Source organism: Corvus hawaiiensis, chromosome 16 (genome assembly GCF_020740725.1).
Source record: "Corvus hawaiiensis isolate bCorHaw1 chromosome 16, bCorHaw1.pri.cur, whole genome shotgun sequence".
Taxonomy (NCBI): Eukaryota; Metazoa; Chordata; class Aves; order Passeriformes; family Corvidae; genus Corvus; species Corvus hawaiiensis.
In genome coordinates, this window is record NC_063228.1 from 13,888,603 (window position 1) to 13,908,441 (window position 19,839).

The window sequence follows — 19,839 nt, forward strand, 5'->3', positions numbered from 1 at the left end:
AAAAACGAGTCCGGGCAGCAGCGGGAGCCACAAACACAGATCTTTAATGCGCTCAGACCGCGAGAGAACAGAACAGGCACGTACAGGCACCCCGAGCGCGCGCCCGCCGCCCCCCGCGCCCCACACGGAGGTTACAAAAACAACACGTGAAACCGCGGAATTAGTTGTAAAAACGGACAGGGAAGGGGGGCATGCACTAAGGGACTGACAGCGGGGGAGCGCCGCGGCGGAACCGGAGCCGCGTTCGGGGGGAGCGTGGGGAAGGAGAGAATGGAGGGAGGGGGCAGCGCCGGCCGGCCCCCGGCCCTGGGAACGGCAATGAACGGCGGCAATTAACGGCGGCAATTAACCGCCTCACCGAGCTAACGAGCAGCCGCCAGGCGCGTGCCTGCCAGCGCCCAGCTCGGCGGGTGACAGGGGCTTCGCTCACACCATTCCCACAAAATGCCGAGCGTGGCGGTCGCGGCTGGGGCTGGCACAGCCAGGCGCCTTGCTGCCCTCCTGGGACACAAACCGAGGTACGAAGCAGCGAGTGACAACAGGCACAGGCCTCCCACACGTGTGGGGACGCGGCTGGGGCCTCGCTCCCAGGAGTGGCACAGACTGGCATGGGCTCCATCCCGAGTTCACCTCTGCCCCTCGGCACATTCTGCCTGACTGGCCTTGGAAAACACACCAACACTTTTGTCTGCAGGTCAGAAAGCCTCACGGGGAAGCTCTGACTGCAGCGTGCACAGTAAATATGCAGACGAGCTGTGGCTGTGCTTCTCTAGAGAAGAAACCAGCCAGGTTTCCCACTGCTTTGTCACACCAACTATCTGAACTGTAAAGGTACTAAAACCAGACTTGAGCCCAGCTTAGAAACATGTTTCAGCTCACTTCATCATCCTCAATGATGAACAGCTTTTTCAGAAGAGATCAGGGCCAAATTTTGTCTGTTTTGCCTTAGCTGGACAAGTGAGGCAACTCTCAAGTGCTGGAGACATAAAAATGAGGTGGCTAAGTACTAAAATGAAGAAAAAAAAATCTGAATTTTCTTTTAACATATATAAACAGAAGGAAAAAATATAATTGAGAACCAGTGCTACTGGTGTGCTCACAGAGGGTCAGGTGGGTCTTTTGGAAAGGGCTGAAGCGTTACAAAGGTCAGGGCAGCTCAGGGCTCCAGGCACAGCATGGCCCCAACCACTGCGCTCGCTGCGTCAGGACAAACACAGGGTGTCCACACTGGCCTGGACTGAAAACCATCCATCCAGATTTATTTATTCCTACTAAAACAAAATCCTGTTAAACAGTACGTAACTCTGTGTCTCTACAAACTCACAGCTATCTGCCAAACAATAAAAATCCCAAACTACAAAAGATGAGTTGTATTCAGTAAATATAAATGGGAAATTTAGGCTTTGTGTAGAATGTTTATCAGACTATTTACAGTGCAACACAGATCGTTTGAGTTCAGATCTCGCCAGCTTCTCTCTCTTCTGACCTCTTGGAACGAGATTTGCCATTTGTGCTCTCATGCCGCCTCTCAGAAGAGCTCTTCTCTTTCCTCTCTCTGTCTCGGGACTTTTCTCTTGAAGATCGATCTCTAGAAGATCTGAAGTACAAAGTAAACCATCGCTATCAGCTTCACAACTTAAAATTGTCGAATACCCACCGAGCAACATCTTTCCCTACCAGGGCTGTGGGATACAAGTTCCATACAGGAATATTCCTGGGTATTGTGGCATGGGGAGTGGGACCCCCATGACAGCAACTCTGGGCCCTCTGCAAGGTTTCTGTCAGGGAACGTGGGCTCTGCAGCGCTGAGTGCACGGCACAGCCTTTGTTACTCCTTCCTCAGAGTGATCCTTTCAACCTGTTGCCACAGGGACTTTCTCACGTCTTCCCTGCTCCCCTTACTATTTTTCTGGGCCATACTGAAGTGCCTGCAATTTCTTCCTCATCTCAGTTCATGGCTTCCAGAGCAGTTTTTCATTATGCCCTAAGCTACTGGCTTTCTGCTCAACTGCTTTAAATACCAACTGGATTCTTTGCTGGCTCAGCCCTGGGCTCCTCACTTTGCATCCTGACAAATGCTGGTTTTGGCAGCATCCCAGGTTCAAAGTCAGGATGATACAGATTTATATTCACAGCCCACCGCACGGGCACATCTTTTCACAGCCACAGATTTTCAGCAGCGCTTGCCTGTGTCAGCCCACACAGAATTAAGCAGAAGGCTTCCCATTAGGTCTAATCTGAAAGGCTGTTTCTTGTGTGATTTCCTGCCAGCTTAGGGAATAGCAGGATTCAAAAGGAGCTGATTCTGAGTGAGCTCAGCAGAGGCTCCCACATTTTACTCCAAGGCTCAGTACACAGGGTTTTGTTACAGTCATAACAGAAGGTACCCTAGAGGTTCCACTTTCATTCTTTTTGATTTTAAGGCTTGAAAATACTGCACAAGTGATACATCAAAACCCAACAGCCATTTCATTTTCATGAAACTGTGTCATTTAACATCAGTCTGTCTGATGACATGAACTCTCTACCTGTTCCACAACAATGCCTGCTGCCTGCAGATCTCCTACCCTGAGATCTCCAGATCCTGTGACACACTCTCCATTTCTTTCAGCAAGTGAGACCTCAGACCAGCAGAACCTGAGGGCAGATTCCATTAACTCTCGAGGTCAAAACAGAAGCTACCCTCTTTCAGGAAACAGTTTTTCTGTTTGTTCTCTTGTTTTTGTTCTGTTTTCTTAAACTGATCCTGGCCTCTCCCCAGCTCTCACCAATTTGTGCAGGTGTGTCAGCTGGCCAATCCCCCTGCAATCTCAATGGGCTGGTTTGGATGTGTTCAAGGGTTCCGAAGTAATCCCTTACCTGCTCTTTAGTAATAGTTATTACAGGATCTTCCTCACTTCCTAATTGTCCAAACTTCTTTTCTTTATTTTTCATGTTCAAGACAGATTTAAAAAAGCACTTTAGTATCTCAGCCATTGGAGAATCAACAGCATTTACACCCCCCCTCAATTATTAACAGACTTCTTTTTCAGACCATTATTTCCCTCCCCTTCACCAGGTATCTTTAAAAGAAAAGCTGTTCTTACCCCTTAGCTAAGCTGACACAAGACACACAACAGTAGGTTTGTTTCTAGAATTGTACTTGAGTGCTGGTGCCTAATCAGGTGGCAGTGCTAAAGCACTCCCTTATTAACCAGGAGTCTTTAAAAAAATCCAGATCTAACCTCAGCAAGCACCTGGAGGTAGACTTGCTCCTGGGCTTAGAAGGGCTATAAGTTAACAATGATTCCAGTCAATTTTTCTAATACTCTATACACACTTGCCTCATCCTTCCTCCAACACAGAGGCTGTTTTGCTGAATTTCAGAAAAACTTTAAGCCCTTCTTTGGACTATAGTGCTTCTCCTCAGAGACAGAAGAACAGTATACTGCTCCTGTATTGCTTTTTCAGGAGGAAAAAGTGCTGATTCCTAAAGAATTCTCTCTCTCTCTCAAGCAGCCTTCTAACAGGAGGCTCTCCCCAGACCTCAAATCATAGATTCCTTCCCGATGCCAGCACTCAGAGAAGGAATCTGGGAAGCAGAAAATAACTACAGAAGTATAACATCCAAGCTGCCTCTCAGGCACTTGGCTTTTACAGGCCCAGGGAAGCTCAGTCAGCTCAGAGAGGCTTCATGCTGCTTGCCATTCAAGGAGCATCTTGAGGCTCAGTACTGCAAATCAGGGAACCTGTTCTATCTCCTGGACTCTCAGCTGAGATCTTGCTGTACAGCTGCTGCCCTCACATGAGGCCACTGGGAAATCCTGCTTTGGCCCAGGAGCTGGCACAGGCCACCACAGCTGCTCTGGAGAACCCTGCCACGCTCCTGCTCACTCTATGGGCTGGGGAGGTCACTGTGAGCCAAGGACTCCCCTTTCCAGAAGCACTCCTGTTGGGAATACATACTTGTGTTTTGAACTCCTGTCTCTGGACCCCCGGCGGTGACCTCTGCTGTGGCTGCGGGAACGGCTCCGGTGGCGCCTGTGTCGGTCCCGGGACCGGGAGCGAGACTTCCGCCGTTCCCGGGAAGCTGATCTGGAGCGTCTTCGCCTCCGCTCCCGAGACCGTGATCTGGAGGGAACACAGATTGTCTCAGTACCTCAGATCTGCACCCCTGAGCCACCTCTCAGATGCTGCTGAGTAACAAATACCCAGAGCATCAGCACAGTCCAGCCCTGCTGACACCCAGGGCTGGTCACCCACACAGTGGGCAGTTCCCTCCTCCTGGGCCTTGTGCTACCAACAAAATGCCAGTGGGTTATTCAGTTTGCTGTGGCAAGCTTATAGATAAAGCTCCCACCATTATTGTAAGCATGTGGCAAGGGCCAGAGCAGAGCTTACAACCCTGCATCACGCACAAGTGAGGCCTGTGTAAGTAGAAGAGAGGCCAAAGGAAGTGGTCTGTGAAATCACCATAATCCTAAGAGAATCTTCCTTGTGAAAGTCCTGCACTTTAGAAACAGATTTATTTCAGCCTGCTCTAAAAATAAGACAGATGCCAAAGGAAAGCAGTAGAGAGGGAGATCTCCAGGTCCGTGATCACAGACAATGTTGCCATAGCATTAAGGCAAGCTCTTCCCAGAGATGTGGGGGTTTTAATCTCAACTCTATTTTCACATCTGAGGTATTTTTTATATATATATATAACAGATACTTCAGACATTAGAACTATGGAAGTATATCAGGTATTTATTGAAAGAGGCCTCGAGGATCATTCATGAGCTCACGCTCTGGAGCACACAGAGCCCAGCCTGGTCAGGCTACTTGGCACCTGCTCTACAGCAGCACCACCAAGCTGAGCAGCACCACTGAGGTGCCCACACTGCACTTCCCATTTCTTTGAGGGAGCAAACCAGACACTGAGGCATTGAGTGAACTGCATTTGTGAGACCCAGGAAAAACCTCAGTAGCTAGAGAGAAACACAAACAGGCATTTGGGAGAACCGCAGAACTGGGCGCTCACCTTCGGCGATCTCTATTTCTTGATCCAGACCTGGAAAGAAGAGGAGAGTTAAGAGAGAAATTATGATACAGCCAGTGGGTTTTCAGTGGGAAAATTTATCCACCCTGGCAGCTCTTCACAGGAATAAGCAATACCCCAAGTGATGCATTAGTTAAAAAAAAAAAAGCTTGCAAATGAAACACTTAATTAGCTTCAATTTTGGGAGCAAGAAGAATTTGTGAAAAACTGGAAAACGTGAGTGTCTGCACACTGAGCTTCCTGTCACAACAGAAAAGGTCTAAAAACCAATTCAGGCACTATTAATAAAGCACCACAATGAGCCTTTCCAACTAATTTTCTATGCATATTTGTTATATACTCTTTACTCCCTGCTGTGTAACACCAGCTGGATCAACTCTAACACTTCCAAGAAGTGCCACTCTCTAGTCAGAAAGACATCTGCCAGTTTTCTGATTTTCGTTCCTTTGAGGCAGTTCCATGTTAAAGGGGTTTTAATAAAGAAAAAACAGCCTTTTCTCACTCCTTGTATTCGTTTACCAAACATTAGAAGGAAATTTCCATCAATCATTTTTTCCCTTTTGGGGAAGATAACTAGGAAAGAAGAGGGGAGAGAGCCACAAGAGAAGAACTGTTACTGACAAGTGACAGAGATATACTGAAAATCTTAGAAAGCACTTGAGAAGAGTAATCCAGGCCCTGCTGTTCTTTCTCAGATTCCACGACCTTCAGGGCTCCTGTGTGGCACTCTGAGCTTACTGCTGTCAGCATTAGCTTTTGACAGTTTGTAAATAACAAAGGCAGAATTCTTTCAACTTCTGCAGCACTATTACTCAGCACCACTTAAAATACCACTGCACACAGAAGCTACACCCTCCCTCCTCCTCTGTGGCCACATTTCAGAGCCAGCTGAACATAACACGCTGTCTGAACAGTCTTGTTTTGCTTTAATTAAGAAGTGGCTCCTCTCCCTGTTTAGTGACTTCGAGACTCACTCCTGTAAGTGCTCCCCACTGCACACACACAGAGGTTCCATCTACACCCCACAGAGCTGGTCTGGCACTGTGACAGAAGATACGGCTGAAAGCTACACACAGACAAGGATTTAAGAAGCAATAGGCAAGCATCTGTTTTAATAATATCATTTAAAACCATGCCTGGATAAGACAAGATTAAGAAAATCAATGTGCACTGACGTTTCTTCACAATGAAATGGGATTGTTCAATCATGGTAGAAAACAAAAAAAAGCCCCCAAATTTAGAAAGGAATTCAGGTAGGACTGTAAACAAAGTGGAGCTGAACTTGGAGTCTGCAAATGAAACATGCACTGTGGCAACACACATGACCAGGTGAAGGAAAAGCTGATAAACCAGGAGAGCAGGACAGTAACCACACGCCTCCATTCCCACGTAACAGAACTTGACAGAGCAACAGGACCTCCTGTAGATACCTGGCAGGCAGCTGGATTTTTTTGGTGGTTGTAATTATTCCAAGTTCTTAATGTTCTTTTTCCTCCTGATCACTTTACTCTGAACCACCAGTGCACACATCCACAAAAGCCCTTCTACATCCCCTGAAAAGCCTGGCTACCCTTCCATGCCTATGATCTGAGCAGGAGTATGCACAAAAAACACCTGATAATCACTTCCTAGAACCAGACTTCAGAATTCAGGAAGTATCCAACAAAACAGCATTGTTCTTCCTCGCCTGAATCATTGTACAGCAGGAGACTAAAGAAGACTGCTGTCCATAGGAGCAAGAGGCTGAGCAAGTCTATTAAATTAATTTTTTCCTCTTTTTTTTTCCTCCCTGTATCACATACTTTGTGCTGAGTTTCATAACCTGTCTTTTGTCCAGCTTAACACAAAGGAAATCCGTTTGGCACCTCCACCAGGCTTGTTTGCTGGTGTACTCTGGAAGCAAACACCAAGGTCTGTACTTTCAAGCGTGCCACTCCTCCACAGAATTCCAGTCTTAAGTACTGGGTACCCAACAGCCACATCAAACAAAAGACTTATGTTTATTATCACTAGGGTGGCAATCCAGTTCACTCATTCCTATGTGGAATCACAGATTATTGACAAATTAATTACAGCTGTGAGAGGCAGAGTTTCACAAGGGAATCCACAGGTTTCCAGGGATGTCACAGTGCCTGTCAGTTACCAAAGACTCCCAAAGTCAAGCCATACTCTTACTGAAGTAACACCATGAAGATGCTGCATAGGAGGATACAACAAGAAGAGTTCTGAAGGAAACATGTTTCCTGTGGTTCCTTAAAGTACCAAGCTCTGGCTAAGAGTCTGTCTGGAAGGTGGTAGAAGTCACCAATTAGTTTTTGATGAAAAAATGCCCCTGTGAGTATCGTGTGCACAGCTCCCAGCAGATAAGGGACTGAGAAATCTGGACTCTAACCTCAGTTCTGACACTGAGTGTCCACTGGGGAAACTACTGTCCTCCCTCGGGTCAAGTTCTCATTTTGGAGAGGCAATTAATTTGACCTCTTCTGTATGGAATGCCTGACTCCTTCATAACAAGTTTTTCTGTGGAGCACACACGTGCCCCTGCACCATGCCAGAGCAAAGGCCAGTCACAGTCTCTAAGTACTGTCACATATGGAAACAGCAAGAACTCAGACTTTAGGCCAACTCCATGCGGTTCTTAAACCTTTCCTATTTTAAGCCTTAAATAAACATTCAAAAGCAGCCTTCAAACCCCCTCATCAGATGCATCCACATATGGACTACCTGTGAACATGAGAGGCTCTTTAGCTCTCAAGAATTGAGGGGTTGGGGTTTTTTTAAAAACCACTAAAACAAAACCACAGGCACACCACAGGAGGAAGAAAACCAGCATTTTGAGAAGATGTGGATCAACAAAGAGATCCAGAGGATTCTTCCTTAAGGCAACTCTGTTGAGCAACTTACACAGAGAAATTACCTCCAGGAAGAAGAGGCACCATGGAGAAAGTGAGTCCAGGTTAGGCAGGGTCCTGCTGTGGGTCAGGAAGAGCCTGCCATGAAGCAGCTGCGTGAGAAGACACTTCCCATTTCACTTCCACATCGCTAACCACAGCAGCAGCAACAGCAGTCCCTTTTGATTAACTCCAGCAATCATCAGGTAGTTGCAGATCCTGCAGCTCCCAAACTTAACTGCATTACAGTTGCATGGATAACAGAAGGTTGTGAGGCTCTCCATGAAGTGCTACAGTTCGACAGAAAGCTGTAGCATGAACTGCTCCTTCATATCGCACTAGGCAATCCCCAGAGAAAACCCACATAAAACGCCCTAACTGGAGTTATGCATAATATGCATATAATAATATGGATAATGAATAACAATTTGGGGCTTACATCTTCATAATACATTAAAATCACCATGCTGCTTCATGCTGGTATTTGACAGCAACTCCAGCAATGTATAGCCAGAGCCAGCACCATCTTAGAGCACACTGCAGTTATAAATCTCATATTCCTCAGACAAACTCACTCTTCAGCTGACTCTGGGTTTCAAAAATAGCTCTGCACAGGCAGCAAGGTTGGGGTCTTTTTGATGCAAGAAGTACGTGAGGAAAAACACACGAGGTAAGCAGGGAGATGCTGTGACAATCCGAACAACATTCCTACCCAGCCACTTCCTCTGCCTGACCCCTGCCAATAACCACCTTCCCCACACCAGGCTGTTTAACTGAGCTGTTTACACACAAGATGCCTCTTCAGCTCAAGTACACAAGAAATTGTTTTTCCAGTTCAGCTGGCAAGATGCAGAAGAGCTTGTCCTGAGAAAACTAATGTTCCAGCCCCTCCCACTGCTCAGGAATTACAGACATCTGAGCAGGTGACACACATGGCTACAATCACCAGAAGCAGCCACTCCTTGGGATCCCTCAGCTTCCTTAGGAAATGCTGGCCAAAGCTGTGTCAAAAGCACCTCACTTGCTGTAGGAAAGTTACAGGCAGTCCACTATTTGGCTCGTGGACACCAGCCTGTTACCATCTCCAAGCCTCCAAGCAGTGAGGAGGGCTGTCCAGGGAATTTCTGCATGACTACTGTCTTTTGAGCAAGCCCAGTCCTCACTCATCTTAAACTTTCCCACTCAGATGCTCTGGATGAGGGTATTTTATCCAGACTCAGATTCCCTAAAACAGGGATTAGACCAATATAAGCCTGAAGACTATGGGGAACTCCCATCTTTCAGACACACAGTAGAGGTTAAAATACATGTACAATCACTCTAAGGTGGAGGAGTGGAGGATTTGTGCATTGCTTTTATCTTTAACTGAATGCCAAGATGCTCACAGAGCATCTGGAGCACATCCAACAGCCACTCCAGAAGCAGATGCTGAATTCCTGCAGTGCTCATGTACAAGAAATCAGATACTTCTAAACTTCACAGGCCAGTTCCCAGGTTCCACTCACCGTCTGCCCATCCTCTCCTCTCGTTCTCTCTCCTCTCTCCGTCTCAAACGATCCTGGTTTCTCTTCTCTTGCTTTTCTGCCACTGTTTTCTAGGGGAAAAAAATAAATCCACATCATATTTCAGGCATACAGTAACAGGTCAGATCTGCAGGAAGACCATTCCAATAGCAAGACAAAGAGCCATTTCACTGCATTTTATGTGCTAACCTCTACCAAGGTTCTCATTTTTCTCAGTTGAGGCACTGACCTCAATGCACTGTGAGTGAGGCACAGGAATCACAACTCTTACTCAGCTAAAGGTCCCTCTTTGCAAGCAAGGCCAGTACCACAACCCATTACAAATCATTTCAGAAAACTCCTAGTGGTTTCAAGACCTTTTCACTGACAGAACCATGTGAAACTTCCGTTCAAACATTTCATTAAGAGGTCTCAAAGTCAAAAAACCCAGAGTAAAAAATTTCAGTCATGTCAATGAGAATGACCGTACCAAAGCTCCAAGGAATAAATTACAGCAGTGGTCTGGTTTGACTGATTCTGAGGGTACATATTTAGTTACCTAGAAAAGACAGAACAGAACCCAAGACAAGGCTAAACAAAGCCCATTTGATGTTTTAGGGATTCTGCAATTGGAAATTTCTGAGCTTTTACAAGCCCTCTGCAAAGAATTCTGTATTAATTTTAATAGAAATGTTCGAGATCTTCGGAACAACAATGAGAAGGTTTAAAACAGAGAGGATTACCCTCAGCTGATCCAGTTTCTCACGAATCTGAATGAAACCCAAGTGTAATTTGCCTCCAAAGTGGTCAGCAAGACGCCGGTCGTTGTCGTGGAGACCCAGATATGCTGAACAGACTTCACACACACGCAGCTTCTGCTGCTGGAAACTGGATGCAGGCATTGAATTTCGGTATTCTTCCTACAGGGAGGCAAGAAAACCCACACAAATGTCAGGGAACCCTTACATAGACACAATCCTCCAGGGAAACCCCTGCAAAGAACTGCTTTGAAGAATCTAAACCCACCCTCCCACAAAGGAGGTGCCACACAAATGCTTTGTAGGCACAGCTAACCCTACAGTCTATCCCTGCAAGGGACTGGTGCCCAAGTATTTCAGAGGACAAAGCCCTCCCCGCCCCAATCAGCTCTCTGCACTAGATAAAAGTTTCTAAAAAGCTTTTCATCCACCACACTGCCACCTGTTTGCTGGCATAGGGCTGGAAATACAAAAGGAGGTGCCAGCACACAGGAGGAGGTAGGAACCATCCAGCCTAGCCCAGGCTCCTGTGACAACTCACAGGGGAGCCAACACTGTACCTCTGCCTCTTTCTTTTTCGCTCGGACTTTCTCCACTTCCATCAGGATCTTTTGAGACTCATCAACATTTCCTTCAGCTCCCAGCTGTTCAGCTTTAGCTAGGAGTTTTCCAATGTCTTCATTCAGCTCATGTACTTTCTCTGCCTGAAGAGAATAGTTAGTTTTTAGTAAGACAAAAATGTGATAAAGCTTGCAGGACAACATTTCATTTTTCTTTAAGAAATACAGCGGAACGAAATCAGCTGTTGGAAGATGACCATGAATCTCCAAAAGTCCCCAACAAAAGGGACTGGTGGACCAATGTCAATGCAGTCACAGACACATGGCAAAGAGAGAAACTGGATGTGGAGAGATCATGATCTGCCAGTCATTTCTGGCTTACAGATCAGCATAGAGACCAAAAAATCAGCTTCAGAAATGTCTTATATTGGCCCAATTAGGCAAGTTCCCAAAAAGGAAATTCCATGAGCATTTGTTAAATGAAACAAAAATCACGGGATGATGGACTTACTACTCTAAATTATTATGGTAACATTTCATAGCATGGGGGAGAAACCAATATGCTTTATTTCCAGCTAAAGCAATCTCTTTTAGAGTCCACAGTGCTCCGTAAGTTTGTCTCCAGAATGGCCAGAGCAGCATTTGAGGAGGATGGCTGGAATCTCCAAATCCTCTGTGGAGCCTAACTCCCCAGTATCACTGGTGTCAGAGAAGCAGAGCACCAGTGTTCCCACCGAGACTTTGAGAACTGATGTTTAATGAGAGGCCAATACCTTTGCAGACACTTCAGCACTGATCTCTTCCTGTGTCTCAGCCAGGCGTTTCTTGGCCAGTTCTGTTCTCCTGTCACACTCTGCAATGAAGGATTCCAGGTGATCCATTGCCTGCATGATCAGACAAAGAATTATGAATGAAGGTGCTCTCCGTGCCAGATGTAGCTTTGACAGCCAACAGCTGCTATCCCTGTATAATGCATAAACAACCTCAAGAACAGATGCTTTGAGAAAAAAAACAAATGACACTTTGCAGAACAAGTAACATTTGACCCCTGCCCTGTAAACCTGACCCAGTTCCTTTACTGACAGATCACAGGGTGCTCACATCAACACTGCTTTGCACTGGAACTTCCTTCCTATGCAGGAGCAACAGGCACAAGGATAAAAGCACTGGAATAACATGAGAAGGAAAGACAGAATTGTGCTTTCCCTTGATCTGTTCCATCACAGAAAGGTGAAATGAAAGCTAAATCTGACAAAAGTTGAACTACTGAGCAGAAGGCTTTTAATGTTAAATCTCTTTCTGGGACAGGGCATCAGGTTACAAGGACCTGGTACAGAGCAGCAGGTGTGGGGCCCAAGGAATGCCAGGGAGCCTCCCAACTAGCCGGGATAATGGGGTGGCAAAGGCATTAATTACTTCTACATTCTCAAGTCAGCAGTCAGGCTGACATTCAGGAAGGGGCTGCACATTCTGGACAGGTAACACATCAAATAACATGATGAGCTGAAATGGTCACTGAGTTCCACTGTAGCCCAATAACTTCAAGAAGCCAGTTCCACACAAGTAACTAAAATTTCTCCATACTTACATCCAGCTCAAAAAACAGGTCTCTCTCTTTACTTGCAATCTCATAATCTGCTCGCAGAGCCAAGTCATGGATCTTTGTACATTCTCCCAGGTCCATTCGCTGTTAAAAGAAAAAGGAGAACCCACAGTAGAACCCTTCATTACAGCACCAAGCAGCAGATCTCTCTTGCCAACTGCATCATATCAAAATAAAGTCTTTTTATGATAAGCAGCTGCTTCTTAACCTGTCAGTACCAGAACCAGCCAGAAGAACCACATGCTTGCCTGAATTCCTTTTCTAGGTGTTCTGGGAACAACATTAAAACAGCCCAAATGCTTTAAGTCCAGTCTTACTCCTGCTCTAAGTCCCAGGACAGCCTCAAAAATGGCTGTGAGGGAGGTGGGTCTCTTTCAATAGGCACCAACTGCAAATGCCTCCTATTGTGGAGCCACAGCACAGCAAAACATAGCTGCACCCCGTTTAAAGCTCATCTGGAAATGCACATCTGTGTCAGGATGAGCCCAAGTAACATATGACATACCAAACTGTAGGACACACAGAGAATGCTTCCTGTCAACAACAAAAGGACTTAAAACAAATAAGGGCTACAGCCAGCAGAAATGCACAACCCCCCACTCAGCAACAACAGATTGTTGATTCCACAGCCAGACCCTTCCCACATCCAGCTGCAGCCTGGAATTTGAAAACCTGCCCAGCAAAGCTAAGTCCTACACATAAGCCCATTTAATGAGAGACTTAAGAGCATCTCCCAGAAAGCTGACCTGCGTGCTGCCCTTCCCTCCCACTGCACTTCATGCTATTTGAATTTCTTCTTTTTTCTCCCACCTAGTAGTTAACATGAACCCAAGTCAATTATGCTCTCAAAACATGCAAGCTGCATTTCAACATTATCAATTTGTATCAAAGAACATTTCTCTTCCTCTTAAGAGTAGAAAATGAAAATGACATTTTGAAAGCCAAAACAGTAAAAGCCCTAATTGTGAGCCACTGTAGGAATGGCAGGGTACATGTCATTGCATGAAGGAACACCCCAACCCACCATCCTCTTCTCTCACTGCCACCACTGTCCCCCAGGAGCTCAAACCTGAACATGCACAACAGGTGTCAACTCAGTGAACTGCAGAAAAAGCTGAACTGGGATAATGCTGAAGCCCTGTGGAAAATCACAAACTAAAGCTGGGGATGCTTATGTGAAACAATGCAGACAGCAGTGTTTAGAATGAAGCAGAGCAACTACAGCAAACTCTACCAGTTTACACTCAGGTTTTCAGCAGGTGCCTGTTACTGGATTTTCTCTTCTAGAAAAACAAAAATTCCAGAGGACTTGCCACTATTTAGCCTTCCTCATTTTGCTCAGATTTACCAGAACCAGAAGGCCACAGGCAGCAGGCTACAGAAACAGACACTGCATCCAGAATATTCCTGCTGAGCTCTCTAACAGTAGAAATTTAATGCCTACAAAAAAAGAATGTTGGTACTTTTAGAGCTTGATCATGTTCCACTTCAGGCAAGCCACTTCAAAGAATGCTAGAGTTACTGTTATTTTATCACAAAAATAACTTTCTATGACATGACATCTTTCATTCTTCTGGTCATTCTACTGAGATCACTTTCCAAGACAGAGAGAAAATAATGGTATTGGATGTGATTGTCACACATCATAAATATTCTTATCTGAGCTCTTCCTGCAAGCTGAGCCACTAACCGCACTTCAGAGAATGGGTTCTGACCACTTACAACAGCCAGCAATGCTTCTGAAGCTCCTGTTCCTCTCCCTGTTCATTAACAGGCAATGAATCCCTCAACCTCTTCCTCAAGAAAGAACACTCAGTTCTCACCAGCTTATAAACTTCAAATTTTCCTCCCCCTCCTTTGAGATGTTCTAGTGCAAGGAGACTTCCACAGGTATTGCTCACTCGGGGTAAGACCACCAGCCCTTCTGCCTCCAAGCATCCTTTCATCCCAAGGAGGGCTGTCATCAAACACTCACCCTTTCCACAGAGATCATTACTTGCTCCAGTCAACACTGGCTGGTTTATAACACAGGCATGTGAGACAGGCAAGCAGCAGAGCCTGAGTTAAGATTTAATTCCCCATACACACAAAGATTAAAGACATTTAGATGTCACTGATCGTTAGTCCTGCTCACATTTGCTGAGAAATCCACATTCTGAGGTATCTCTTATGATATCCACTGAACTGGCAACTCACCACAAAATTAAATTTCCACAAAGAAAAATGTGCTTTAATGGTGATCAGCGTTGCAGAGTTTCATCCAAATGAAAAAGGAAAACACAGACATCCCTCTCACCCCACAAAAAAACCCAACCAATTCTAGAACCTACGGATTTCAACTCATATTTCCCAGTAGGGGACATGATTAATTCCCTGGATGTAATTTCCAAGGTATGTTCAACCTGGGCAGCTTTGAGGCTCATCTGCCCACCTCTTAGTGGAGCTGAAATTCAGGAGAATTGCCAGCTGATGCCATCTCTCAGTGTGCTACAATACTTTCACTGACAGAAATATGCTTGCCACAAGCTGCAGAGAGAACTCAGCACTCACCATGAACTATGTGGATGACAAGGGCCCTGGTGACAGCCCATGGGCTCACTAAACCAACTTCTGTTCTCCCAGAACGTTCCTCCTTACCCACAGAGACCAAAGAGAACCACTGTGGCTTATTTAGTGGCAAGTTTAGACAAGTTTCTGGGGTTGAAAAGACAATCACAGGAACAAACCAACTTAAAATGACAGTTCTTACGATCAGGAACACTGGTGCACCTAAACAAAGCAAACATCAACAGGCCTCCTGCAGCTCTCAGGAATATTCCAGAGTTTTGCTTACAGTCTGGACTCCTTCTCTTACTCTGCACCTGAAGGTCAGTGAGTGGGACTCCATCACATTTCACTGAGCACAGCTACCCAAGGGATCAGCTTCCCGCTAAGGAGTATCTGCACGCATGGAAGATACAGCGGTAACAATGCCTTCAGGGGAGGACACAACAGAGCAAGCACCAGAAGGCTTGGAGCATCTGTTGGAAGTTTCCAAGAGGTCCAAGGTCCTGATTTCTGCAGTAGTACACCCAGAGATGGATTATACCTGACCCAGCTGAGGCAGATTCACCCATACAGCTCTTCCGTAGCAGAGCACCATAAAGCGCCAGTGAAGCTGCCTGAGATCACGAGGAAAGACTGCACATTGCAGCTAAGTTTCATTCTGTACTGGCAGCACTGACAGCTGAAATGCTGTTCCTGTTCTGGACATCACATGTTCTTTCAACACAGATCTGGAGCACCAATACTTGCTCTTGCCCCCAGGAACCTGCTGACAGAGGTGTAGAGCTCCACACCCTCTTCAAGGCCACCACATGATCATGTGAGTGATCCACAAGATCACTGGTGCAGGAGCAGTCTTCCTGTTCCTGCAGTTTCTGAGCACAAACTCTACAGCAAGAGGGAAAGGACAACTCAGTCAAGCCAAGTAACAACAGAAGCAAAAGAAACTAATTCCTCAAGGTGCTTCTCTGCCCCAGGAGACTCACAACCCACCTGAAACAGTTCAGACTTCCTCCATGCTTTGGCACCAGCTCACACACATCACTTAGTTCAACCCCTTAAACTCATCATTTACCCTCTTCCTGAAAACCTGTCAGAAGAGGTAGAAGGCAGCCTTCATCTTCAAAACACCCTCTAGGCCCCAAGAAACTGTTGTAGAATCTCTTGTCAAAAAACATACCCTGACCACAGTGACCGATACAAAGGATGGAAGTTTAAAATTCTGAAATGGAGGTAAGGTCATATGGAGGCTGATGGAGCAATAACTGAAAAACACATCTGAGCTTCAAAATAATTTTTAAAAAAATAGAGGTACAGAGATTGGTATTCAGCTTTTCCAATTTTATTCTGCAAAGGCAGCCACTGAGAAGCTAAAGTTTGAATGCTCAGAGCAGAGGCAGCTTTTGCTACAGCTCCTTCTACCAGTGCTGCCACATGCCTGCTATGGCAGTGACACAAGCAGGGGCAGCAGTGCCAGCCCTCCCTTTGCAGGAGACCCTCTGTGTCCAGCCAGCTCCCTAAAGAGAAGCAGGAAGGGCTATAAATAACCACAGCATCTCTCAGCAATCTGGTTAAGTGGACAGACACTGTGAATTGCCACAGTATTTAATGCAAACGGGAAGGGCAAAGATGGATTTCAAACGTCCATATTCACCTCCATCCTCCAACTGCAATTGTCACAGCAATGGTGACAAAAGACACACTGTTTTCTTTCCAAAGTCAGGCTGCAGCTTTCATCTGGGAGCCTCAAACGAACACTTACTTCACAAGAGTTCACTGTTAAAAGCCCACATCACCTTCTGCTCTCAGAGGTAGCACGTGAGCCAAACCTTTGAATGCTGGCCAGCTCTGTTCCCACAGGGAACAGCAAAGGAGCTGAGACAACTGTCTGAAACCAGTCAGGCAGAGTGACACAAACAACCAAGCAGCTCAAACAACCAACACTCGGCCAGAGATGTGATCTGCCATCACCACCCCAATAATGACAGAAAAGCTGCAGTTCCATCAGGGTTGGGGAGAGGAGACTGAAAATCTCCAAGGATTAGTGCAACAGCCTAGCTACAGGCTTGGAACCACCATAAGACAAATTTCAAGCTCTATCTCAAACTGCTAAAACAGAAATAATTTAGCAACTTCACACAGGATTGTGAAAGAAAAAGCATTTCAGGTCGATTCTGAGACCTCCTGGCTTTTTTTTTTTTTTTTTATTTGAGAAGTGAGAGCAGTTGCATACACAGATCACAGGAACTGGAATTAGGATTGTGACTGCTCCCTGGGCACAGAAAGCCTGATCTCTCCTAGAAGTCACCCACCCTGCACAGACAAGAGTTGTACCAGCATCCTCCTCACCAGAATCCCTTATTACAGAGGACATACTTACTGTTCCAGCCAGGATATCATGGGGACAGCAATCCAGAAGGTGGCTCTTGCACACACGATCGTCCGTAAACTTCACCCTTTGTCTGGTTTCATCTCCTGAAATTCATGTGTGGTTTAAATAAGGAGACATTAGAACACCAAGGGAACATAGGTGTCGGCATGAATATTTCACCTCAATATGCAGATTAAAATATTTGGTGCTCCTGCTCCCCAAAATTACTCAAAAAAAAAAAAAAAAAAAAAAAAAAAAGAAAAGCTTAGAGGGTAACAGGATATTCTGGAACATTTATAATTGGCAACAGACACTATTTTAGCATTTATTCATCCAGGACACCATGTTAAACACAGTGCTGGTGAGCCAAGCAATGTCCAAGGCCTGTCATCCACATAAAGAAGTAAAGAAGCAGCACAGCCAGAAGAGAAAAGGAGACAGACAGGCTGGCTCGCAGCCAAAACCTGTTATTTTTTTCCACCCTTTTTGTTTTTTTACTGTGAAGAAGGGGCAGGAGATACCAAACCCCACGCTATCAGATCACAAAACAGGGCTGTGCTGGGCAAAATTTATAGGCAACTGCTCTTTGCTCAGGTGATAATTGAGCCATCGGTCCGTTTGGTTTGGAACCCAACTATGCAGTGTGTGCTCTCCCAGGCCCTGCAAGGAAGGAGCTGGCAGGTCCTGGCCTGGAACACACCACGTGCTTCCCACCCATGGCCCACCCTCAGAGGACATTTTACACTCAGGAGCCACTTAAACGAGACAATATCAGAAAAGCAAAAAAATAAATAATAAAAAAAGAAACAAAGTTAGTCAATACACACTGCGAGCTCCAACACATACTATACCCATCTGCATTCTTCAAGACCTCAGCTGCAGAATTTTATGCCCATTGTTGAAAAGTTTTAAAGGAAAAGCTTTCTTGCCCACACCTGCAGTAAGGAAGTCAGGGGAATGATACATAAAAGTAAAGGCAAAGTGGTAATTGTATGTGACAATTTTAAAGCTCATCTGTGCATATGACACAGGTATGTGTAATACTAAAGTATGAATATAGTTTAGGATTCACAAGCATCCAGGAATAATGTTGTGTCTACTGAAATTTTTTTTTTTTATTTTTTTTTCTTTCTAAGCTACACTTTTAAAGTTACTTGTGAAAAAAAGCAAACACTTTTTTTTTTGTTATAACAGCTTTAAAAATTGGTTGTGACTCACGGCTCGATGAACATGAGGCTTTTCTGCAACTCCCTTGCAGATTGATGTAGGCAGGCAAAGATACACTGAACCTTTATAAATAAAATAGAGGGGCCACAATTGTTCAGTTTGTATGAAATAAAAATATGGGAAGCAATTCAATAGCAACTCAATACACAGAGAAAGAAAAGCACTTATTCACTTACGAAACAAAGTGCAAAGTGCCTGGACAGCCCTGTTAACGTGCCAAAGGGAATTTAAGTACCCAGCGAGTCGCAGAAGGGAGACACAAACCGCAGCGGGACCGTATTTTGCACGGGCTGTCACCTTTCTCGTCTCGGACAGCACCCGGCGGGGCCGGCGCTGCAGGCACACCTACCTACGCGCCTCTGGACGTGCGGGCACGGAGCCGGCCCTAAGCCTGTCCGCGGCAGCCGGGGCCCGGAGCGGCGAGGCTGGGCGGCGCCGGGCGCTCTCTGGGGCCGGGGGGCCGGCGGAACCACCGCGGCCAGGCGTGGGCCCTCCCGGGCTCCCTCCGCCCCGAGCGCGGACAGGCCCAGGCCCGCTCCGCCGCCCCGAGGCTGGAGCCGGGCGGACGGGGGCGGATCGCGCCGCAGGTCCGGAGCGGCGGCGGCAGCAGCCGGGCCGGGCCGGGCCGGGCCGGGCCCCACGCGGTGAGGCGGCCGCCAGGCCGCGGCGTTTCCTGCAGGCCCTGCCCGCCCCTACTCACCGTCCCGGGCCGTGCCCATGAGCTGGTCCAGCAGGGCCCGCATCTGTGCCTGGGCCGACATGGCGGGACCGGTCCGGAGGCGGCGGCTCCGACTGAGACCGGGACCGGGGCCTGGGGGGGCGGCGGCGGCGGCTCAGCGGCCTCAGCAGCGGCGACGGGCGGCAAACGCCGAGCGGAAGCAACCCCGCCCTGCGCCGCGCTGCATGACGGGAAGGGTAGTCCGCCAGGGGGCGGGATCCGAGGGGCGGGGCTGGAGGGGTGATGCGTGGTGGGCGTGGTCAGGCAGAATGGGCGGGGGCGCCAGGGGGCGGGGCCATGGTGAAGGGGCGTGGTCACTGTGAAGGGCGTGGTCACTGTGAAGGGCGTGGTCATGTGAGGGGCGTGGTCCGGCGGTGGCGGGCAGCCCTGCGCGGCCCCGGCCCCGCCGCGGTGGGACCGGACCCCGACACCGGCGCTGCCCTGGCTGCCCCGGCAGCCGCCCCAGGGCTCGCCGGGGGTGGGCACAGTAGCTGGGCCGCAGCGGTGCCCCGGGGCCAGGCTGGTGCCCGGAGCAGGCCTTGGCTGCGCTCGCTGCCGTCCCCACCGCACTTGTGGCAGCTCGGGGCTACCGTGGGGAATGTGGGGAGGGAAAATGTGGGGTAAGGAAAGTCCCTGCCTGGGGTA

The 19,839-nt window shown here is 47.2% G+C and overlaps 1 protein-coding gene across 3 annotated transcripts; it reads right to left on the minus strand.

Annotated features, from left to right (window-relative positions):
- Positions 1-25: 25 nt before the first annotated feature.
- Positions 26-19,358, minus strand: LUC7L (LUC7 like). 3 transcript variants are annotated; one of them, XM_048320854.1, is made up of 11 exons: positions 19,177-19,358; positions 18,468-18,538; positions 17,259-17,353; positions 12,320-12,418; positions 11,505-11,615; positions 10,732-10,875; positions 10,157-10,333; positions 9,417-9,505; positions 5,003-5,032; positions 3,946-4,110; positions 26-1,597 (listed from the first exon to the last, which is right to left on the minus strand). In XM_048320854.1, exons 4-11 carry the CDS (start codon positions 12,413-12,415, stop codon positions 1,456-1,458), a joined length of 954 nt encoding a protein of 317 aa, XP_048176811.1. In that variant the 5' UTR covers positions 12,416-12,418; positions 17,259-17,353; positions 18,468-18,538; positions 19,177-19,358; the 3' UTR covers positions 26-1,455. The 3 variants fall into 3 exon arrangements, with proteins under 3 accessions (XP_048176811.1, XP_048176809.1, XP_048176810.1); XM_048320853.1 differs by lacking the exon at positions 18,468-18,538 and adding an exon at positions 2,860-2,921 and having other exon boundaries at positions 1,396-1,597; positions 19,177-19,335; XM_048320852.1 differs by lacking the exon at positions 18,468-18,538 and having other exon boundaries at positions 19,177-19,335.
- Positions 19,359-19,839: the final 481 nt, after the last annotated feature.